This window comes from Antechinus flavipes, chromosome 2 (assembly GCF_016432865.1).
Source record: "Antechinus flavipes isolate AdamAnt ecotype Samford, QLD, Australia chromosome 2, AdamAnt_v2, whole genome shotgun sequence".
Classification (NCBI taxonomy): domain Eukaryota; kingdom Metazoa; phylum Chordata; class Mammalia; order Dasyuromorphia; family Dasyuridae; genus Antechinus; species Antechinus flavipes.
Window position 1 is genome coordinate 47802527 of NC_067399.1, and position 25813 is coordinate 47828339.

The window sequence follows — 25813 nt, forward strand, 5'->3', positions numbered from 1 at the left end:
CTTCAAACTCAATAAAATTAACTAATGATGCAGCAAATGATAGTGATAAACAATCAATAAAAGGATATCTCCTTATTTTATTCAGAGCATTTATTTTTACTTTATTTTGTTTTGTTTTTTGTTTTTTTGCTGAGGCAATTGGGATCAAGTGACTTGCCCAGAGTCACACAGCTAGGACGTGTTAAGTGTCTAATTTGAATTCAGGTCCTCCTGCCTTCAGGGCAGGTGCTCTATCCACTGTGCCACTTAGCAGCCCCACCTAGCTGCCCTTATTTTTTACTTTATTTGAATAAAGTTGAACAAGTTTTTAGAAGACATCCATATAATTGTAAAGCTAGAGTTAACTTTCTTGAAACTTAGTTATGAGATACTATGATTCAGTTATTAAACTAAAAATCAGTTTTCCAAGGGATGTAATATCTTTATATTTACATGCTACAAATATAGTTATGTATGCTATAGCTACTTACTACATAGAATTGGAGAGGAAGGTGTTTGTAGTGTTAAAGTTGAGCCATCTTTCCGTGTGATGTTAACTCGAAACACCAATCTGGCTCGAGTACTTTTTTTCTTGGAACCAGCAATTCCTATTCTAGCTTCAACATCAGCATTTCTGAGTTTCAGGATCCCTACGCAATCCACCCTAAGGAAGGAAAAAAAATGGTATTATTAATATTTACTGGTATGTGGTACTCAAAAAAAGATAATTTCCATAAATTCACATTTACAAATTTCCATATTAAAACCAAACCTGAATATAGAATAGCAATCTTATTTGAGACCATAGACTATTAACTATATACCCTCAATAGGAAGAGAATGAATAAAATTATGCACAGTAAGATTTCTTTTTATCTAAAAAAAAATCATTAAATACACTGATCCAAAATTAGTGACTACAAATTACTTAAACATCTCCTAGTTCTTTAAGGCTTCTTGATAAAGAAAAGGATTTTGTAATTAATTTTAAATTATTACATAAACATGAGTTATCTCAAACAATGATTTTATATTATTTTCATACCAACATACTTGTTTCTGCATACTATCAAATGTATTAATTTTTCCATTATTAATGGAGGAAATCATGGATGGCAAGTATGCAAAATATAAAACTTAAAATTTAAAAACCTAAATATCAGTACTGGTTTAGAAAGGAGACTTTTCCTTTAATACCTTTTCACAAAAGCCTCTTTTTTTAGCCTCTCTTTTTACAGTTAATTTTTATAAGCTAAACTAGTGAATCTGATATGTATATATACGTATATATTTTTTAAATCATAAGGATGTTATAAAAATGATCTGTTTTATCAGAATCCTCTGCATCTTCACTGTATTTTTTGCTCATTTAGCATAGCCTTGAAAAAGGATCCTGAAACTAAGTAAGGTTCTAGAAAATATCCTTTATAGCCTCAATGATTTTTAAGACTAAGCACAAGTGATCATAGCATGTGAAAACTCCTGGTACCAGGTATAGAGTCCTAACCATTTATGGCTTCCACAATTCAGTTATTTGGCAAAGGTTGGCATATGTCAAATACCAGCCATTACAGATGATTGCGTAATTTTAACTTATCTCCAAAACAGGAAATAGCTACTACTTATAATTTATTTAAAGAAAAAGAAGAGGATTTTAAAATCTTACAAGTCATCAAAAAGTGTTCAGTGAAAGAATGACAACAAAGACTGGTTCAATGGCCACTTAAAATGTACAAACAAATTCATCAGTAGGCTGATGAACATGAGTCTTCCCAACTCTTTTAGAGAGTAACTGGGCTTCTATAATAGATATATCTTAAATCTAAAGAGGTTAGTACAATATGTGTGTATACAATATAAGGAGTAAAACTAAAGCAACTCAAGAAACCCCAACAAAATATAAAAATTAAATAAACTCATTAACAACTACAACAACATTCACACAATCAATCTTAGATATGAGAAGTAGAAAAATAAATGCAGTAGCTACAATTAACAAGTTTCTGACTTTTACATCAGGTTATAAAAATTTATTAAGTATTCTTGATTTCCAATAACTTCAGAGTTCATAATTATGAGTTGGGAGATTTATATATTTATATGTGGAAGATGCTTCAGAGGCTGCTATTTTACAGATGAGGAGACTAAGCTCTAAGGAAAGTAAATGCCAAATAGTAAACATCAGGGGTATGACATTAATCTAGATCCTCTAACTTCATAGACAGTGCTTCTTTCATTGCATCACACTAAGAAAGGGGAATTGGTCAAAATAAACGTCAGTGAAGGGAGATGTGAAAATGGAAAAGTAGCCAATATCACCAAAGGCTTAACTAATGCAGTTCAACAGTATTAAAATCAAATAGTACTGTGACAAAATGAAATCCAGCTAGATAATGTGATTGATTATTTATTAATAACAACATTTTATCTGTCATGATTTTTGCAGAAACATTAATGACATTGGAAGTGGTATGCTACTATTAAGACCAGAGGGTAAAGGTAAATGGAGTAAAGACCAGAGCACAGATCAGAAAAGCAGTGACCATGCCTCTAGCCAGATCACACTACCTGAGAAGCACCAAAACCTTGCAGTTCTGAAACAGAGGTATGGAAAAGTCTGAAGTTTGGGACAGTGCTTCCCCATCCTAGGTGAGCAGAGTCCAACTTTAAGATAAAGCCCAAAGAAGACTGGAACAATGCACAAACAAAAACATAATATGGCCATTAAAAAGCTACTACAGGGATAGAGATCATCTATCAAAGCCTAACAAGAATTCCTGGAAGCATTAAAGAAAGAGCTAAGAATTGTAGAGAAAATACTCAAAAAGTAATCAACGTGATGCAAGAAAATTATGAAAAGAGAATTAGCAGCTTGGTAAAGGAGGCCAAAAAATACTGAAGAAAAAAAGGACTTTTAAAAAGAGAAAAGGCCAAATAGAACAAAAAGATACAAAAGCTCACTGAAGAAAATAATTCGTTAGAATTCAATCAAATAAGAATTGGGTAAGACAATGCAACAATAAAACAAAGTCAAAAAGATGAAAAACTAGAAGAAAATTTGAAATCTCTCATAGGAAAAACAGCTAACCTGGAAAACAGATTGAGGAGAGAGAATTTAAGAATTATTGGACCACCTGAAATATCACCAAAGAAAAAGCCTAGACATCATATTTCAAGAAATTATCAAGGAAGTTTTCCCTGATATCTTAAATCTAAAGGGTGAAACTGAAACTGAAAAAATCCACTGACTGCTTCCTGAAAAACATTCCAAAATGAAAACTCCCAGTAATAATTATAACCAAATTCCAGAGCTTCCAGATCAAAGAGAAAATACTTCAAGCAGTCAGGAAGAAATAATTCAAATATTGTGGAGTCACATTCAAAATCACACAAGATTTAGCAATGCCATGTAAAAGAGGAGGACAGCTTAGAAGGTGATATATTGGAAGGCAAAAGAAATAGGATCAGAAGTAAGAATAATCTACTTAGCAAAACTAAGTATACTTCTTCAGGGGGAAGCATGAACATTTAATGAGATATAAGACTTTCAAGCATTCCTGAGTAAAAGACCAGACCTGAACAGAAAATCAAACACAAGACTCAAGAGAAAGATAAGCACGAAAGAGTAATTCTTAGATTCCTAATAAATTTTAAATGTTTACATTCCTATATGGGAAGATGATACATGTAATTCTTAAGAACTTTATCTGTGTTAAGGAAGTTAAAAAGAGTTTACATTAACAGAGGGCATAGAAGTGAGTTAATTATGTTGGAATGATCTCCCCAAAAAATGAAGAGGTGAAAAAGAGGGATTTACTGAAAGAAAAGGAAAGGGAGAGGAGAGGTAGGAAAAAATTTCTCACATAAAAGAGGTTCACAAACAAGAGTTTTCACAGTAGAGAGGAAAATCGAATGAAGGAGCAGGCAATGCTTGAAATTCATTCTTACTAGAAGTAGTTCAAAGACAGACGTATACATGTGTATGTGTGTCTATACAGTCTCTCTCTCTCTCTCTCTCCTTAGTTGTATGCAGAAATATAACTTAGTCAATAGAGAAATAAGAGGAGAAGAGGATAAGACAAAGTGATATAAATGATAAAATGGAGGACAGATTAAGTAGGAGGCAGTGGTTAAAAGCAAAACAGACTTCTGAGGAGTTATAGGATAAAAAGAGAGAAAGAAAGATGAAAATGGGATGATGGGGAAAATATCATTAGTAATCTTAACTGTGAATGTAAATGGGATGAGCTTACTCATAAAATGAAAGAGGATAGCAGAATGAATTAAAAACCAGAATTCAATAATGTTTGTTGATAAGAGACACACCTGAAACAGAAATACACACACAAAATTAAAATAAAGAGCTGAAGCAGAATTTGATATGCTTCAGACAAACTAAAAAAAAAAAAAGACAAGGGAAGTAATAATAATTTCAGACAAAGCAAAAGCAAAAATAGATCTAATTAAAATGGATAATCAGAGAGACTACATTTTGCTATAGATAATGAAATAATCTTTTTAAAATTTATAGGAGGTTTCTCCAAAAAAATCCTCATTTCTTAAATATATACTGAATATAGAACTGCATCAAATTTATAAAATAAGAGCTAATGATATATTGTCAAAGGGAATATAAAGGTAGTTTTTAGAAGAAATCAATTGCCATAAGGAAAAACATACTAAGTTACCATTCATTAGAGAAAGGCAAATTAAAACAATTCAGAGGTATCACTTCAAACCTACTAAAAATGACAAATGCTAGAGCAGATGGGGGGGAAATAGATACGTTAATAAAATGTTGATGGAATAGTGAACTGGTTCAGCCATTCTGGAGAACAATTTGAAACTATGCCCAAAGAGCTCTAAAACTTCATATCCTTTGATACAGCAATCACATTATTAGGTCTATATCCCAAGAGAAAAGTCAGGCATAAAAATCTAGCAAGCAAGCATGAAGTACTTTTTTTTTTATGAAGTACATTTTTTAAAAATCCAATAAAAAACTATATAAGGTTGATAATTTCAAAAATTTTAAAAGGCCAAAAAATAACATTTTTCCTGTCAACTATACAAATGATAATACAAGAATGAAAAAGATTCTTATTACTTACGCCAGTGTCATGTTGTTGCTAGGGTCAAGGCCAACTTCTATAACTGTAGTGCCTTCAATATCAACTTCTTTGCAAGGAGTTGTATTTCTACCAGTTACTCTGCAGGCCTGATAAAACCCATGTGGTTTCACTCGACCAGAATCATTACCCACAAATACTTGTAGCACTACAGGTTCATTGTGTCCTTCCAGCTGGAATCAAATAGCAGAAACAAAGTTAACTGACCTTCAATGTATAAATTATAAAATTAAATTTTTATAAAAAAGTAAGCATGTAGATACAAGGTAACAATGAAATTATCCAATTTTCAAAAAAATAATAAGAGATTAAGAAAAATTTTTTGAAAGAAATGTTCATACTCAAAAGTTCTATTGAAATCATAAGATATTAATATATTAACATATTATATATATTAATATATACTACAGAAAATACCATATAAAACAAATTTATTAACATTAATAAAATAATTAAATTTCATTTATGCTTTGACTTTTAGCAAGTGAAGTATAATTTATGAGTGGAGATATGTTTAGAATGCATAAATTTTATTAGAAGGGAAAGCTTTTATTGTGATAGGAGAAATTTTAGAAGACAAACTTCTAAATCTAATTGCAGTTTGACAGAAAGATTACCCAGGCATAATGGTGCTGAAGAAAAGAGTAGTAATGAAATACTTTTGCAATGCAGAAGAATGAACAGGAAGATTTTAGAGAAATGAATAAAATGGCTTTTAAACTAATGTGTTAAGTTTGTTATATTCTTTTTTAAAGCTGTAATGCAATAAATATTTGCATTTTCATATATATTCCTCTTTTTTCTATTTTTTGCATATAGAAATGCTTGCTAAATTTGTAACACTAAAAATGTTAAATTTATGATGGAAGAGATATGGTTAGAAAGCACTCTGTTAAAAAAAAAAAAAAAAAGACCTGAGGATTTTAATAGATTGCAAGTTCAATGTATATGAGTAAGCAATGTAATACGGAATCCCAGATGTAATCCTGAGTCACAATGAGAAGCATAGCTTCTAAAATAAGGATGCAGTAATCCTGCAGACTATATGTCTGATGCATAGTAAATGCTTAATAAATGCAAATTAATTCATACTGATAAGATAGATTGTTCAGAGAAAGCAACAACAACATTAAAGAGTCTAATTCATGCTACATGATGAAGGGTTAAAGAAATAAAAAATATTTGACTGGCAAAAGAGAATATTTGGGAAGGTGAAGGGGATTATATGGCAATTATTATATATGTCATCTTCAACTAAAATGGAAGAGAGTCTATTAGACTTTATTTATTTCTAAAGTGTAGTAGACCTATGTGCAACAGGGAGAAACAGAAAATAGATTGATATGAAGGAACACTTCTTAACAATTAGAATATTCCCAAAATAGGACAGGCTGCCATGAGGAGCAGTCAATTTGCCTTTACTATAAGTCTTTAAGCAGAGGATAAATGACAATACATTGTACAGGTTGTAATGGGAATTCTTTCAGGAATTGAATGGACTTAATATTCAGTGAAGTTCCTTCCAATAGGTTTATCATATCTTCTATCTTCATTCTAATAATTTGTTTTTAATCAAGGAAAAAGTGTTGTTTATTGGCCATTTAAAAATTATTTTCCAAGATGATTCTGAAAATATGGAAGTCATTTATAAATTTTACTTAAACAACTACTCAACATGCTGCACTAAATGAGTTGGTAACATGGTGTAGGTCTTTAAAATATTGAGTCAAAGAGCAAAGCAAGTTAAAGTTTAATCCAATAGGGATGAAGTTTAAATACTGAACTAGAGGTACTTACTTTTCCCCTTACCTACTTCTGTGTGCTAGCAATAGGACTAACCATTATGACAATACACATTTAAATATTTACAAATGACTCCTGAAAAATTATCATCGTCTCTTTTATTTTTTTTGTTAGTGTATATAATTACAATTAGATTCTGAAGAAATTTCTCAGTAATGAAAAATATAATTTGTTTCATGAAACAAAAATCAATTTATTAATGTTAATTCCCTATCACTTCTGTGCAACTGTCATTTCTCTCAGAAAAAAAGGAACTATGAGAAATCTATAAAGGGGAATATAAAGAAAATAACCATATGAATTTCCTTTTGTTTTAAATCTTTTTTTTAAGTTGTGTGCAGCTTGAAAGCCCTGAAGTTTTATATTAAAATAGTTTATGTATTGTATTAATCAATAGAAAACTAAAAAATAAAATTGACTCTTAAGACCATTTAAAAAGACTAATTTATTGTTATAACTATCAATTTGTTAAGTAAATTTTTAAAAGTTAATTCACTCCAACCAGTAACTGATTAATAACCAATTATTCCAATCAAAAATATTGAACTAGTTTGTGTTTTGGAAAAACAACTTATAATGTCCCTATTCCATCACTCCCTCAATTTTCTCTTCACTCCAAACTAAATCTCTAATTCTTTCAATGGTTTCTCATGATATAGATTAGAAAAGCTCTATTGTTCATATTGTTCTCACCTGGATACTAGTCAACTTATCAATGAATTTCCTAAAGTGAAGAATCTAATAATACTATGAAAAAGATTATAATAAAAATTCTGTTATGCAAGTAGTGACAACTTATATTAATAGAAAATCATACTCAACTGAATTTTGTTGGCATGATTCAATAATAAAAAGATATTAGTTAATATTTAAGAGTTGAATTTTTGCTCATTAAAACCCCAAAACAAAAAATGATATCATTAAACATGCAGCAAAATCTTAGTGTATGGTCAAATAAAATACCTTTACAGTAGGGAAACCTTGTTGTGTTCTATCTTTCACTGAACCACGGCTGCCCTCAGTCAGATACCTAGCTCTGTGCTGGGTCTCAGGTTGAACTACTATCTTCAGTTCTTTTCCCTCACTTTTAACAGGATACTGTCCACACAACATAGGACTCTTCTTTGCTCCAGCTCCTTTCTGATTTTCCAATGTTCTGAGAAGTAAAAGTACAACATTGAAAAAATGTTACAAAAGAATACTCAAGATGGCCAAATGAGATTAAGAAAGAAAACAGGGTAAATGGGCAAGTCAAAGTAGGAAAAATACTCTGTTTACTAACAAAATAATTACCTAGGACAACATCCATATATTAAATTTTAGGATTTTCAACAAAAGTCAGATATGATATTTTTAAAATCAGAAAGTTGGTTAGAGGAGAAAATATATGTTTAGAGGTGGGAAGGGAAGACTGTGAGAAAAGGGGACAGCTTTCAGCATCATTCTCTCTAATATTTAAATCCAAGTATATTTTAGTTCAAATACTATCAAAAACTGTACCAAAAGTTTTCCCTTTTTTATGAGTAACTTTGAACATAGTACCATGTATATGTATATCTATCCATATGCTTACAAAAATGCACATATATATATATATACTCCATATAATATATGTTCTAAGTATACTACCCAGATGAATTGGTGTTATTTCCTTGTCAGATTGGCAAAAAACAAAAAGGTGGCGGGGAGTTGGGAGGGGGGGTTAAGGAAAATCCATAATTATGTCACAACCTTCTGAATGCCGTTTTGTGGTTTCTGTATGTTTAACAGAATTTTTGCAAGGAAATATTACATCCATTTGCCAGTTGTATTCAAAGACAAACCTAAGGCAATCTTTCCCAGATGTGTTCTTCAAGTGTATGTTTCATCTTAGATATCAGTTTAGTTGATTCCTAATTAAAGAAGGAAGAACCTTAAAGCTCTCAAAGTACAGGTTTCCACAATTAGGGTTTATAGTATAAAGAGTACCCACCAGCTTGTGTTTCAAAAGTTTATTTATAAATCAAGGGTTTGGAGCTTATAACACTTTCTTCATTTTTAGTTTTTCAGAAACAAAATTTTTAAATGGTGGATAGGCAACAAGCTTTACCTTCAAATTCTGATTCAATCCAAAATATACCATACATCATACACATATGTTAGCATTTATATAGTGCTTTAAGGTTTGCAAAGCCCTTTACAAATATTACTCATTTTTAAGAGGAAAAAATTATCACTTGAAATTACACTCTTTAAATTGATTCACAACCCTATTTGCCCTTAGTATTACTAGCCTAGGCCTATACCATGACCCATGTGAAAAACCAAATATTCAGTTTGAATTTTAGCTATGGCTTAATCCCAATTACTAGAAGGAGAAAGGAATAAGAATAGAGATAACCTGAATCCAAAAGGTGAAAGAGGATTAGGTAGTCCTCAGAATGAAGTAGTTTCTCTGTTCCTTTTTCCAGGAAAGAGTATAAAGAGGTAGGATTAATGAGGCTGGTATGAGCCCTGATGGCTAGCCAGGCAGTTAGCCAATCCATCAGCCTGCTGGAAGATAGGCAGCAATCAAAGCATGTAGCAGCAATAAGGTAACTAAATTTCCTTACCAGCAATATTAAAAAGATGGAGAGATAAAGAGACATTCTCATAGAGCCACAGCAACTATGAGAGGATTGGCAGGATGGGGAAAGACACAAGTGAAGGAGGTGATAGAAAAGGCAAGAAATGAAAAAAGGTTTTTGTGGTTAACAAAGAGGACCAAAATTTCCACTTATTTTAAAGGAGACTGTATGGGAGACTATATTGTACTCATTACTCCATTTCAAAGACATCTAAATGAATAAAATTTAAAAATAACTTGCGATATGAAACTTGTTTTTATATTCATTAGCCTAGCTAAGAATCAAACTATTCAACCTAAATACTATATATAGAATTCCTATCAAGATAGTCTATAATCAAAGGAAATTCAACTGTAATATTTTCAAATCACTTTATTAAAACCTCATGTAAAAATCTTTATGTGTCAATTAGCTTAAAAGAAATATTTTTGTTTTTTCTTTAAATAAATTAGTTTTTGAGAGGCTAGTTATTAGAATGAATTTTACTCTTCTTACATATCAAAATGTTTGCTAATTTAGCACATCTGCTGAATTAACAGACAAAATAGAAAAATCAAAGCTGAAAGGATCATACCAATGGAACTCTGATTTGGAGATTTAGGTTAAAATAGCTAAATCTTTAAAATTGTCTAAATACACGTATGCAACTTTTTCAAAAATTATTTTATTATTTCAAATCATGTAATTTGGAATTCTTTTAAGGAATGATATCTAACAAGGATGATGTGGCAACTGTATGCAAAGTAACTTCTAAATGCCAATCTGAAAAGGAAAATTCACTGTCATGGCATGTTTTTGTGTAAAATATTTTCAAATGGAATTGACTCCTTTACTTCTACAATCTATTTTTCTATGATATTATGCATGAGAATTCTCAGAACACGCAAAAAAATCACCCACACAAAATAGGCATCACCTCTTGATGACATCATATCCAAAATTCTAATTAACTTCATAATGAAGAAAAATGAGGTTAAAGATTCACAGAATACTTGATAGAACTTGAAAATGATGTGATTCAAAATGACTAATTAAATATTTTAAACTTTAACCTCTTGATACTATTTTATACTTGTCCTTGACTCACAAAATATTTACTAGCTATTGTATATTAATACACATATAGTATTTTTAATCTCCAAAAAATACTGTCTAATATTCAAGGGTAAAGTCTTCTTTAAATGAGTCCTTGTATTTGGGTCTAATAAATATGCTGTAATTTATTATAACTATTGGAAAAAAATTTAAGCATAGTTTTCTGAAATTGTTTACTGTCTTTATATACTGCATTTCACAATTTCTGATTTTTAAAAAAATTATTACATAGTTCTGTTTAACACTTGTCTGGATAGTAGATTTCTTTCAAAATCTCTCTCTCTCTCTCTCTCTCTTTTTTTTTTTTTTTGAGTCAGATGGAGTTAAATAACTTGTCCAGGATCATACCGCTAGGATGTATTATGTATCTGAGGGCAGATTTGAACACAGGTCCTCCTGACTTTAGGGACAGTGTTCTATCCATTGTGCCATCCAGCTGCCCCAAATATATTTCTAAATTATTAGAATTACATGAATTATCATAAAATATTAAAAGATCTTACATTAAAGAAAATTCCAGAATGTCATTGTATACACTAATCTAAGTTCTAGTTCTATCTCACACTTCATTACTTTTTTGACATCTAAAGAATAACATGAAAATTTTAATTTTGTTTTTGTAAAATAATTTAAAATGCTTAGCTTGACTGTATGTGATAAGCTACTAAAGTTCATTTCTTACAGGCCTAAAACTATTCCATCTTTTCCATATGATTCTGAAGAGTTCACATTTTAATCATGAATTAGTGTCAATTGTTTTTTCTTCTGAAAAAGTGCTAGAAAACTTCTTTTGTTTCATGAACTATTATGGTGGAGATTTTCAGTTGACAAATGTCTTTGTACTTTCTTTTGAGTATCAATTCATACCAAATATATATCTGTTTCAAAGGAGGAAATGCAAAATATCTAGAGGAAAGTTAATCAACTATCTATGATACTTAGTCTGACTATATCTCTCATCTGAAAATTTGACTTTGCTTTCAATCTGTTTCTTCAGTAGTCATTTTTAGAAAGAAGCTGTTACCTTCTTTAAACTTTCTTGAAGCTCAAATTACCTATATAATAAAAATACACATTTAAATGACTTTGAAAATATAATAGCTTTAGATGAGTTTTAGAAATCTAGACTCAAATAAATTTATCAAAGTATATTATCTTCTATAAGGTTTTCTATAATCTTCATTAATTCAAACAACATTTTTGGAGGGCTTATTTTCTTATCTAGTTCCACAAATGAAATATTCTAGAATTTTTTCTATTCTTTTTCATGAAAACTTTCCAGAAAGGAGCATTTGTAACTTTTAAAAAATTTTCTTAATCAACATATGTACTGAGTTTAAAAAAAAATGTGTGTAATTTATAAATGTAATGTGTAGGTTTACTTAATTACTTTATTCACATAGCATTACAGTTAACCTTTTTTCCCTGAAATGAAGTATAAAAAATAACTATGAGAACAAAGAACATTTAATGTAAAAGATACCTTTTTCTTTTGGGAAGAGTAGGGGAAAGGGAACTTAAAGAATACTAAATATGTTCTCCAATATTATGTTGGACCTACTTTCCAACTCACCTAAGAGAGGTACTTATGATGTCATCAAGCAGTAAAACAATGGAATTTCTCACTTTATTATAATGACATGTTAAATATGAAATTGTTAATAGCTACCAGGGTCCATTTAAAGAACTTTATCTGAAAAAATATAAAACTTATCTTTAAACTGCAGAAGTGGTTTAAAATTCACTCTTCTAATTCTTAGATTATAAGAAAATATTAAAAAAATGTCTAGCCACCAAGTGTCAAAATAAGAGGAACTAAAGAAGCCATATGTTTTTGTTTGTTTTTAAAGACAAAAAGAAAGAATGAAACCCCACCATATGCTATAGTGGATGAATATTTTGTAATGAAACTACTGGGATGTATTTAGTGAAAAGTGCAAACTGATAGAAATTAAAGAAAATGCAAATGTATTCCCTCCCAACCCTCATCCAATTCCCTTCCACACACGCAACCCAGAAGCACAGATAGAAATATGAATAAAGATTTATTTCTGGAAAAAAAATCAGATACAGAAAAGCATTCACATTAAAACATATTTGGGTCAATCAATTCATGAGTATATCAAACAAAAACTGAAAAATGTGTCAAATTGGGACATCTCAACAAACCACCAACTCCTTTTTCCTTCTCTTCATTAAATGAAGATAAAGACAAAAGTTGCCAGTAATATACTGAGAGCCTCATACACACACGCAAAAAAAAAAAAAAAAAAAAATGTGAACAAGTTACAATGTGGGAAACAATCAATGTGCAAAGATTCCAATCTAGTTGTTTGTGAACTTCTTTGGGGATTATTTTAAATAGGATTATTATAGATGTCAAATTCCTAATGGCAAAAAATCTTTTCTCAATCTTGAGATAAAACCATTTAAAATTGAAAATGATTTCAAAATATATTATGATTTTTCAGTCTCTAATGCCTATTAGATTCATCATGGAGTAATGTTATTTGTTAGAATCCAGTTAATTTTTCTTTAGTAAATTTTGGTGATTCTAGTTGAGAATGCTCATGATTTTCTGTTACAAAATTATCATTTCTAGCTTTATAAATAAATGTGTGCTCAACACCTCAAAAAGTCAAAGGGATGGTTTATTAGCTTGTTTTGCACAATCGTGATAGAACTTTAAAAAATGTGAATACCAACCCATTTCCTGCTTTTGAGTTGCCTTTGCTGTCCGTGGTAAGCTGGGAAAGCACATAGTGAGGTGCTTTGGCACTGTCAGCATCAAATATATCCATGTTGGATTCTTCACAATCTCGCCGTTTGACCCCTGGCCTCTGCTTTGGGTTTCGTTTTCGTGATTTTCGTGGTACCTCCGTGTTATCATTGTAGGAACTGGTGCTCATGTTACTGAAGTTGGAGGGAGAATCCTCTATCCACATACTGCAGCTCTGCTCAGACTCCAGTCCACAGCCCTCATCCTGGCAGGACATCCGGCTGTTATCCAGCAAGTCCTCAGGTGGCGGCGAGATGTACAGGACTGTGTGCCGCTTCGGTGTTGGCGGATGCTGCTGGACTGTGTTACCGGTTAACTGCTTTTCACTTACCCCTCGGTTACTTACCCCCACGGCTGAGGAGCAGCTCTCCACTTGCATAGCCTTGCTGTCGGTGACTGAGGTAGAATAAATGGTAGGGCTGGAAGAGGTGGTAAAGGAGCTGCAAGCACCGCCCATGGAGGAAGAGGAAGGAGCTGAAGAAGCATCTGCAGTGTACAATTCAAGAGTCAATACACTATACATATTTTCACCTATGCTGGCTAGCAGTCCCATTGAAAATGTGATTTGTGAACTGATTATTTTTCCCCAAAATGAATAGTTGGAATTTGGTAAGTTTTAGAATACAAATGCTTCAAGCAATACAAGGCCTAAGCAATAAAATGATTTTTAAAGATGCCCAAATAGCATTATTTTATTTGTAATCAATATATATATGTATATATATATTAACTCTAACTTTAATTTTAAAGTTGTACATAAGCTGCAGAGCAAGAATAAAGATTTTGTTGCCTCAGCTGGACTGATTCTTTAGAATTTAAGTCATTTAAAATAAAAAAAGAAACCCCAATGTGAAATGTATGCTTGTAGTCCATATTCAATGCCAATTAAATAATTTATTATAATAAATTTGAAAAAGTGGGACTGTGCTTAGCCACAAAATATTAAAATAAGTTTCTAACCTATGAAGCAGAGAACTACAGGTCATTTTTAATGCAGACACTCCCTGCTTCAGAGGCAAATCCTGGAATAAAAATATGAGAAAATAAATGAGAAAAGAGCTGCTGGTTATTCCAGATATCAATTATAAAATGAGAAATAGGAAAAAAATATATATATATAAAATTAACTGAATTGTAGGAAAATGGAACTGGTACCAGTCATTGCAGACCAGAAGAACAGGGATGAAAATGATTTGATTTGGAACATGCGGGGCATTCTACAAGAAAAGCAAATTGTACTAACTTCAATCTCCAGAGGTTAGAAATGGCAGTTTAAAATTACAATCTCTGAAATTAATCAGCTCTTCAATAGAGAACAAAAACCAAAGTGAAAATTCAATCATAGGGTATTGTTCACCTATAAAGTTAGTAACAGTGCCTTGTACAAAGAAGGTACTCAATAAATATTATATTAAATACTACTGTCCACTTCCTCTCTCCTTAGAAAAGGGATGGTGTTATTTCCATTAAGTGAACTCTTTCTGACATGACTAACATCAAGTTTTAATAATTATAAATGAAAAAATTAAGATAATAAAATCTCTGGAGAGCAGCAGAATTAATTCCTATGAAAGGATTTTTGTAAAGCCATTATTCTGATCTATTATGCCTTGAAAATAAAGATAAAAAGGATTCATATTCTGAGTGAAAGATTTTTAAAAACTGTGGCATTTGGCAGAACAGCTCATTGAAATTTACATTTTAGTTCTTAACAGCATAATTTTTGAGGCAAACCTGTATTTTTCAGAGTAAATTAGAAGTTGTAGTCATTCCTGTAATTTTAGAAGTACTGTAGTATCTTCTATAAGAAACAAAATAGAAAGTTCATGGCCTGAAAAAAAAGAATAGGCAAGACTTATTAGGCCACTGAAACTGTTGTAAAAGTCTAAAATGAATCTTTACCAATATCCAAACAGGCCATGTTTTAAATTGGAATGATAAATTTTAATTTTTTTAAAATGGGGGAATGGATAAATGGATTTGAAATTGTCACATTTAAAAGAAGTATAAGAAATGATATGCTAAAAATTAACATTTTTATAATTAAAATCAAAGTGCCAATATTCTATTGTTAAGATAAAGAATGTATTAGAATAATTGGAAACTAAACAAAAACTACACACCCCCAAAATAATGTGTGGTTGTCAAGTTTCAAGAGCACAATAAATATGTCATTCATCAATAAGGTGCTCTACATTCAGCCACATGGAAGATTTTCTTTGCTACCGTAAGTTCTGAAGAACCTGGAGCAGTTAGATGATACCAGTTCCATTTTCCAGAATTTATATCCTCATCAAATGCAGTAGCTGAAATTGGAAGATTCAGTCACTTTAAACTGCATTCCAATTTAAAGAATTTATCCTTTTTTTGCATCATGCATTAATGCAATGTTTTCTTAGTAAATAAATACTTTTAAAGATTTTTTAAAACTACAAAATCTAGATGCTAATGTCAGTGACAGTTTAGAAGCTGATTTGCAGCTACTTTGTGTTTAAATACAAAGTTCTTCTCTCATCTTTTGAGAAATATTAAATTAATTAATAATAGGGAAAAAAAAGTGTTACTTTGAACATTCCCTTCCATCTGTTCCAACTATTGGCAAAATAAATTCTATTTCTTTTTGTGTCTTCTACACTCATTCTCAAAGAAATACAAGTATGCAGCATGCAGTGTTTGCAAGTGGAACACACGGAGCATGCAGCATGAATGCTGTGGACTTGTATTTCGATAAAGCAGCTTTTCCCCCTTTGTTCTTAACAGTTACATTAAAACTAACACCATGCACAAGAAAATGCAGAATATGAAAATCTCAGGGATTCCTGTCCGTGACAGACTAAAAAGTCATACATAAAAAGAAAACAAGCATGCCCCCAAAAGCAGGCCATAAAGTTTAAGATGAGTAAAAAAGGTCCATCACTTTACAGAATTTAATATTCAAGATGTGACCTAGATTTTATGGTAAACATAAAGTTTACCTGACAAGTACAATACCAGAAAAATCTTTGTAAGAAAAAATGAAATAATAAAACAATCTTATATGTAAAGTCTGTTCGAGGACAGGGATGCCAACCTGTGATATCATACCCTACATAAATTAATCTATGTATCTTGCTTGGAAACCTAACACACAATAGTTGTTTTTACCTGTAGCTTCCTGGATATACTTATTAAATGAAAGAGTATATTAGCACAAACTATAAAGCTAGAAATACCAACACTGTCAGACAACACCAGTAAACATCTTTTAAATTAAGACATTATATAATATGAAAACCTATCCACACTTTTGTTTTTAAAATTATAATATTTTTGCTCATCCCCACCTTATGTTAAGAGAACACGTGTATAATTCTTCACAAAAATGTATCTATTATGTTTTGTTAGAGGTAAAGGATATTTCATATGTGGAGTCTAATACTAATAGAACCCAAATAATTGTATGAATTAAATCAAAGTCAGAATGTATCACTTTTACATATTTAGGAGATACATCAGATTTGTTATTTTGTAATTTAGCATTAGACATACTACCTAGATAGTATTCTATGTTACATTACTTGAAAGGGGAGGGGAAAGCAAAATTTTAACATTTCCAAGTAGTTGTTGAGTATTTTCAGAGAATACCTAGTCTCCTTGCTCCTTAAATGTTAAATGTTTTTTTCAATCAAAAGCAATATACCTTATACTAGCCTACTTTTAAAAACTTCAAATAATAATAATAATAATTTGTAAGAAAATTATTAAAATTTGTAAAAAATTATTAAAAGATTACTGAACTCCATTCATGCATTACCAACATTCATAGCAAATAGGAATACATGAAACAGATTTTATATATCTAGAATTTTTTTTCTTATAATCATGTCCAAAAAGTTAGTTGTAAAGAATTTTATTTGGAGCTCTAGAAACTAAAGAGCATTTAGATACCATTTAGATAGCTTCCCTCCCTCCCCATAGGTGATTATTTGAACATTATTTTTATGAAGTTTATTAGGGAATCTTTTTACTTTTTTCCTTATATGAGATTTCATTAATTTTTTAACAAACATGAATATCTATCTCATCTTTATTTTGGAAATGTCTTATGACTGCCCATTAAATATGTCCATATATCTTTTTATATAAATCTATTTCAACTGCCACTTTTTGTTTTAATATTTCTTTCTTTAAATCATGAGACTAAACTACTAATGTTTCTATTTCAAGACAGATTTTTTAAAACTCAGCAGAGAAAAAGCTAGTGAACTTCATTTGTTAACTAATTTCTTTCAAAGAATAGAATTAAAGTTGAAAGTTAAACATTTTATTTATTATTTCCTCATCACTCCTAAAAGAGAGAAATAAATTTCTACTGATATTTCCTCTTTTATGAGTTTATGTAATCATTCTCCCAGAAGATTCATTTTCTTTGAACCAAAGGTGATTTACAGATTAAGTTTATCATTTATCCCATGGCATTTCCTGTGACCTCAAAGGACATAAATAACTAAGAATTCCTACTGTCTATACACAGGAATTTCTAAGCTTAAGATGAGTTAATTCTAAAATTATAAGTGAGGGCAAGACTTATTTACTATTGGGTTCTACTTCTAGGCCTGTTAATGTAAAATAAATTCCACTATTGGCAAATAGATGTTTGTGTCTAAAAAACTAAATGCTACCTTTAAATTAAAATGTCCTATCTTTTATGAAAGTTAGTCTGCGATATTACTGTGAATTATTTGAATTATTAGGTTTCATGCTGAAAATACAAAACAGCCAGGAGACGAACAATTGAAGGGTAAAATTTACATGAAGCACCAAAAGGCTACGGTATTTACTTTTAGTTCTAAATTTGTTCCCCCTCCCACAAATGTGAAAATGAATTTTTAAGTACTATATTGCATAGAAATCAACTCAAGTTTTATCTTCCCTTAGTAGGAATAAATTCTATTTAAATATTAAGAAATGTTATGTGACATAATGAGTGGAGCAAGAAAGGCATTCTGCCTCCTGACGTTCTCTAGCTTTATGACCCTGAGCAAATAAATTAAACTCTCTGTTTTTCAATTTCCTCATCTGTAGGCTGGGAATAATAATAGCATGGACCTCCAGAGTTGTTGTGAAGATCAAATGATTTAATATATTTGTGTCAAGTACTTTGCAAACCTTAAAACATTATATTAATACTAGCTGTCATAGTAATAACTATTATATTTTCAAAGCCTACCATCATATAACAGATAAATGCACAAATCTCTAAATATATTTTATCAGAGAACTTTTTAATGATTGCTGCTATGAAAGAAATTGTCACTTTTGTGGAATTAATTGGACTCTAGAAAATTCTTTTAGAGCCACAAAGATTATTTAAAGCCCTAAAAGAAAAATCAAATCACTTTTGATAAGTTTTTCAATATATAGCTAAAATTGTATCCAGTGTTCCAGGTAAGCCAATAGTGGAAGGAAAGAAGGCAAACCATTAACTGTTCAGAAAGCAATGAGAAAAATAAACAGAAAAATCAACACTGGTAAATTTGGAAACAGTTTCTTGCCCCAAATCCATACTATTCAGTTAAACAATTACATATTTTGTTTTAACCTCACTTGCAGCATTAACTTAAAAACAAAACATTTTGTCAGATAAAAATCAGTAGATTAGAAAGATATACTTTCAGAAGAAAGGAAAAAAAATACTCAGAGGAAATAATTCCAGGCTCCATACTCATGTTGCCAAAAGACGGAGACATGAACAAGAACATACAAAGTGGCTGCAAATCTGCTTTTTTTTTTCAACACCTTCATGCCAACCTGGGTTTATTATTTTTCTTTTTCATATGATATTAATGTAAAGTTTTAAACTTTATCAAAAAGTTTAGTTTCAAATCAGTATCAATTCACTATTTAGAAATAAAAAAGAAAGAAAAGTAGGAAGGAAGGAAGAGAGAAAGAAAGAAAGAAAAAAAAGACTTATGAAGAAGTCTGAAAACGAGACCGACCTATACCCTGGGTGAGATTGGATGGGTTAAGTGTCTCTGGTACTATTTGTCTTCACTATTGACAGACACTGTCACACAACCCACCACACGATGCCTGTCTCTGAATGGCGGAGCTAGAATGCAAGTTAAGTGTATTAATAGAAAAAACAACTAGCATCCCAGCATATAATAATAAGCAATCCAATTTACTTTAAGAAAAATAAAAGATTCTAGGGCTAATTATTTAACTTACACACATATTAAAAAACAGTTTCAGTTTTCATCTATGACATTTATTTACATGCTGAAATAAGCAATATTTTAAACTTATAGTAATATATTTTAATCTATTACCAATAAATATTAATATTCAAATAGCTTTAAGAGGCTAATTTCTTACCTGAAATTTTAATTACCTCATATTCACCAATACAGACACATATTTTTAGTGATATAAATGCAAGCTAATCCATAAGCCAGAATTTTTTTCTCCAAATTGACTTGCAGCAATGCTGACATTATGAAATTAATTAAAACACCTTAAGTATGGACAGGACCATGAATAACCTAATTGTCTTAAAATACAAACAATATTTTTCTTGGAATCAAAAGAGCACTTTAAATTTTTTTCAGTTACTGATGTCTACCCTTCCACCCAATCTAAAAAGTCAGCTACTGTAGGGGTTAAAATGACAAACATATTATCTGTAAAATATCTGAGACTCAACACTAAGAAACTATTTTTTACATGATAGTTATTATGACAAGTTGTTAGCATCCATTCCTACTCTTGAATTTAAGGTACTGACTTTAAAAAAAAAAAAAAAACTTCCACTCTAAAGTTTACTGAATTCTTAATTATCTTCTAAGGCTTTATCCAAATGAATAAACAGTATATTTTATAATTAAAACATCATTTTACATATTTAACTAGATTATAAGCTCCATGGTCGTAGTGGAGAGAGGGGAAATCTGAGACAGTATAATATCCCCAAATACCCAGAATTATAATCAATAAGTTATAATTGATTATAATCTGTAAGGAAAGATGTTATCATTAGCTATTGCTAAAACACTGAATAACATTCTAGCCTAATATCTAAGATTAAAAAAAAAAAAAGACTAACAGCTGTCTAATAAACCAATCTGCAATAACTCAACTATAAAAGGATAAAGATCTACCATCGTTGCCTTCAAAAGAGTAAAAGTCTGGCCAGATTAGAGTAACTAAAAAAGTCCTAAAAAATAAGGTTGAATTAAGAGAAATCTAGAAGAAATGTTATTACTGACAATGAAATAGAGAAACCAATTAAAAAGGTTGTAATTCAAAAGAAAATACTGTTCATTATCAGCAATACAGAAATTTTCTAAATAAATACAAAGAGTTCTAACAAATTCATTTAAGTAATTTAAATGAAGTATATTTATCAGACACCAATGCCAATATTTTTGCCAAATGTTGGCACCTCTTTGAATTTCTTATTCATGAAAAATGTGATAAGGTAGGAAAAAAAGTAGCACAAGTAAAAATCCTCTGAATTACTAAAACTGACTTTGTTCCTGGGTCTGGCTTAGGTTCTGTAATAGTGGATAAAATATTACAAACAATACAATATAGGAAAAACAACACTGGTCTTTGTGTCAAATGATTTCAATTCAAATGTGGCTACATAGTCTTGGGCAGTACACTGAACTTCCCTAAGCTTCAGCTGTTTTTCATAAATAAAATGGGGATAATACTCAAACCATTTACTTTTTTTTTTTTTTTTTTGGAAAATCAATTGATAATGTAAGCTATAAGAGATTCTCTTAAATTTTTTTTATAGTTCTGATTAATTAACTGATCAATTGAATAATAAAGCAGCTAAGTGGTCTAGAAGATAGAGCACTGGGTCTGGAATCAGAAAATCGTTATGTTCAAATCCAGCCTCAGACACTTCAACTATAAAATAGTAATAATAACAATAGTACCTATCTCCCAGGGTTATAGTGGGGGATCAAATGAAATAATATTGGTCAAGCTCTTAGAACATTACCTAGCATGTAAATGTTGGTTGGATTTTTTTAATCCATTCCCAAAATACAGTGGAAAAGCTAGAATTCATTAAGAAACTATGATAAAACTTTACAGATGCTTTCTGGATTCTATTTTTAGTTTATTGCTTAGAATCTTCAAGCTTTTTCTCTTAAAATCTAACTTAGTATATAAGAAACTGAATATTAATTTTCATACAGGTCACTTCCACATGGCTACCTAGTCCTCCTTTTCTTATCTCAAGAACTTGGTTAACTTGTTAAAGCTCTATACTGTTCATTGCTCTAAAGTCCCTTGCCCCATTATTCTAACACAAACTATGCCTTTCCAAACCCCACAACCTTTGATTACTCTCAAATAATTTTTTTAAAATTAGTACCTTTACTCCTATTCTCATGTTGTAAATGGACAAAGATCACAAAACTATGCCACCTAGGTCCACCAATTTATGATTCATAAACTCAACTAGATCCTCACCCTAATCCTAGGCCAAGCCCCATTTGTCATTGTTTAGGTCCTAATTAACTCATTTTGAATGTAAATAGCAGATTTCTACTTTGGCTAGAAACCCTGAGGGTCTTCCACTCCTAGATTCATTCATTCATTTACTTATGTATTTAAATTTTTTTGACTAGATGAAAGAGGAGATTCTTTGCCTCAATTGCTACCTAGCTTTCATCCCTGAATGAGTGCAGCCTCAGTCAAACTGGAACTTGTTGAAAACCTTAGCTTAAAAAGACCTAGGTCTCCCATTTCATCCAGGGCCATCTCCAGTAGTCCTGATCTATACTGGCCACTGGACCCAAATGGCTCTGGAGAAGAAAGTGAGGTGACCTTGTCTTCCCTTTTTTCCCTTGTCTTCCACAATATTTCCTTTCTTCCTCTTCTCAGCTGAGAACCTTGCTCATATTTCCATGAAAAAATTAAAGCCATTCACTTAGAGTTCACTTTTCTCTCCTTTTCATCTCAATTCACTCAGGTGTCTTCCCTCATTATCTCCTTTACTTGTTTGACAAGAAGTAGTCTTCTACATATACCCTTTGATCCATTCCATCTTCTCAAGAAGACTGCCACATATCAACCATCATCTCCCATTATTTTGAATCTCTCCATATATATTGGTCTAATATATTGCTGATGCTTAGAAATACATTCCTGTGTCTTTCGTCCTGAGGGGAAAAAAAACCCTTTATTTCATTGGACTATATCTGTTCATTATCATCCTAAATCTCTCCTTTTCATAACTCAAGTGCTTGAGAAAGATATCTACAATTGGTGCCTCCACTTCCTATCCTCTCTATGTTCAAAGCTCATTATTCAGTTAAAACTGCCCTCTCCACTTCTCAATGATCAGTTCCTTTCCAGATTTCACTGGTTTGTTGGGAGCCTCTGAATTCTGTGATTCTGATCACCACTCCCTTGTACTGGGTACTTGCTCTTCTCTGATTTTTCTAAGCATTCCTCTGTCCTGCTTCTTCTTGCCTTCTGTCAGATGGCTCTTTCTCAGTCTTCTTTGCTTTATCTTCAACCAGGTGTTCTCCACTGACTGTGGCTGGTCCATAGGATTCTGCCCTTAGTCTTCCTCTCTTCTCTTTCCATATGGTCTTGTTTGATAAGTTCAGCTCTTATCAACTCTATGCACAGGACTCTCAATTGTTTTTATCTAGTGCTAGCTTCTTTCCTATAAGCTAGGTGACCCAGTGAATACAGAGTCAAGGCTGAAGTTAGTAGTCAAAGATGATTCTAAGGTTAAAAACCTGGGTGAGTAGAAGGATGGCACTACCTTTGAGAGAAATCCAGAAGGGAGTAAGTTTTGGGGGAAAAATTTAAGTTCTCTTTTTAGATGTAATGAATCTGAGGTGTCTACAAAACTAATAGCTTTGAATGTCTAAGCCAATGTAGGAGGGCCTAAGACAGACCCTTAGACCACACTTCCTTAGATATCAAAGGCTCATTCATCTAGAGGTAGCAGATGTCATCTCAGAGGGCCAGTTGCTCTACCACCTCTCCACACTGTAGAAAAGTAAGCCCTAGGGAAGCTCAATGACCCATCACACTCTAGCACTGTCAAAGGAAGACCTGAACATAGCTTGTTCTTTTAACTCTAGAAACAGTTCTTTTTCCACTATAGCATGGGCAGCATGATCCAATGGTGCAACAAGGGAGACTGAATGGAAAGGTGACCCCAAAGAAGAATCAAAAGAAATTAGTGTTATGAAAATCTAGAAAGAAAAGATCCTCCAGGAGGAGAGAGTTGTCAATTAAGTCAAATGTTGTAGAGATTGCAGATAATAGTTGTAAAGAAATGTATTTGTGATTTTAACTTCAGCAAAGTTATTAGTTACCTTTGTAGAAGAAACTATGCTAATATTTAAATTTTTTGCATATACATATACAAATCTACATTACAAATTATACACATATAGACATGCATATCTGCATATTATTGTCCCACACAGAAAGTAAGTTCAAGAGTAGAGACTGTTTCATTTTTTTTATCTTTGTAACCCCAACACACTAGGGCTTGGTTATTATACTGATCAATGTTAAGTTTTTCAAACATCTTTCTTTATAGATTTACTATACATGCTTTTCATTATTTCTTATGGTGAAGTAATTCCAATACATTTATATGCTCTAATGTATTCAGCCATTCCCAAACAGCCCATATCAAGAGGCCATCTACAGCACTCCCTTAGATTCTAGTTGTTTTCTTTTTTTTTCTCCAAATCTTTTCAATTTTTTTCTTGTGATTTTTTTCCTTTCCTAGTCTTATTCTCCCTCTTTAAACCTCCCCACCTTTATTCCTGTTTATTTGTAAGTCTGATATATTTTTACACCGAAATCTGTGTGTTCACAAGTCAAACGTCCCATTGTTGCTCTCAGCAGTATTAGGGAAGTCTGGAAGGGAGGAGAATTGATGAATTCTGGACATAATTGAGTTTAAACGGTCTCCTGTACATCCAGCTCAAAATGTTTGAAATGCAGTAAATGGTAACTGAATCCATGGGAGCTAATGTGATCACCAAATGAAGTAGTAGAAAGGAAGAAGAGAAGAGGGGCCAGGACAGAACCCTGAAAGTCACCTACACAATTAGACAGTATGACCTGGATGACGATGCTGAAAAAAAGACTAAAAAGGAGCAGTCAGATAGGTAAGAAAAGAACCATGAGTGATATTCTAAAAACCTAGGGAAATAAAATTATCAAGGAGAAGAGAGTGATAATGCCAAAGGCTGCAGAGAGTTTAAAAAAAAAAAAACTGACACCAACATTTGTCAATTAAAAGATTACTGGTAGCTTTGGAGAGAACAGTTTCAGAGAACAGATGAGGTCAGATATTGGGCTCTAAAGGATGAAGTGAGAGAGAAAATGGAGGCACTTATTATGGTCAACTTTTTCAAGGAATTTGGCCACAAAGGAAAGAAGAGACATAGGATGAATAAGCAAGGATGGAAGGATCAAATGAGGGTATTTTAAAGAAAGCGCAGACAGGATATCTTGTAGGCAGCAGGGAAGGAGTAAAGAAAGACTGAAGAAAAGGGAGAGGGTAGGTAAAATAGAGGGAGAATTTGTTGGAGGAAACAAGATGAAAGGAGATTACTTGTACAGGTAGAATGTAAGCCTTGGTAAGCAACAGGGCCACCTTTTCATGTAAAACAAAGATGAAGGAAGAAATAGTGGCAAAAGGCATGCAAGTGATATGATATGAGGGAGTTCACTGCAAATGGCCTCAATTTTTTCTGTAACATATGAGGTGGCTGAGAAAATGGAAGAGGGGAACCATGAAGAGGCCAAAAAAGAATGAAAAAGTTTAGAAGAGATACTATCAGACTATAATTGGGAAAGTAAAGTTACTCAGGAAGAATGATTCTACAAAGTATTACAAAGGCAAATAAACAATTCCTATTCATTTTATTTCCATAACAGCTAATACTGGCAGTGATATTTTATTTCAAGTTAAAGGAAATAATGGATCATACAATCACTTATTCTACACTTATTTCTCATATATATTATGTACACAAGTATAAAGAAAATAAATACAAGGTCATATTTGAATAGGAATAAGGATGAGGAAAGGCACCACTGAAGATGTGGTATTTGAGCTGAATTTTGAAGAAAACTAGAGATTCTAAGAGGCAAAAGTTAGGACAGAACACATTCAAGGTATGAAGAGTGGTGTATGCAAAAACACAAGAGATAAAAGTAGACTATAATGTATTTTAATGAACAACAAAACTGCCGATTTGTATGGTCTATGGACTATGTTTATAGATGCAATGTATAATAAATCAGGAAAGACAGGTTAGAAGTAGGTTCTGAATGATTTTAAATGAAAAAGGATTTGATCTTAAAATTATTAGAGAGTCACTGGAGTTTATTGAAGAAACTTATATGATATCCTCAGTGCCTTAAACAGTGCCAGA

General features: G+C 31.6%; 1 protein-coding gene across 2 annotated transcripts in view; it reads right to left on the minus strand.

Annotated features, from left to right (window-relative positions):
- NFAT5 (nuclear factor of activated T cells 5) overlaps positions 1–25813 on the minus strand; it is a 129567-nt gene that overhangs the window by 34141 nt on the left and 69613 nt on the right. Inside the window, exons 2-6 of one of the 2 annotated variants that reach the window (XM_051974707.1) lie at positions 14352–14413; positions 13319–13877; positions 7875–8067; positions 5091–5281; positions 471–643 (exon numbers count right to left, since the gene is read on the minus strand). In XM_051974707.1, coding sequence (XP_051830667.1) covers positions 471–643; positions 5091–5281; positions 7875–8067; positions 13319–13848 — 1087 coding nt within the window. In that variant the 5' untranslated portion in view covers positions 13849–13877; positions 14352–14413. The remainder of the gene's footprint in view (positions 1–470; positions 644–5090; positions 5282–7874; positions 8068–13318; positions 13878–14351; positions 14414–25813) is intronic. The other variant, XM_051974706.1, reaches the window with a different exon arrangement.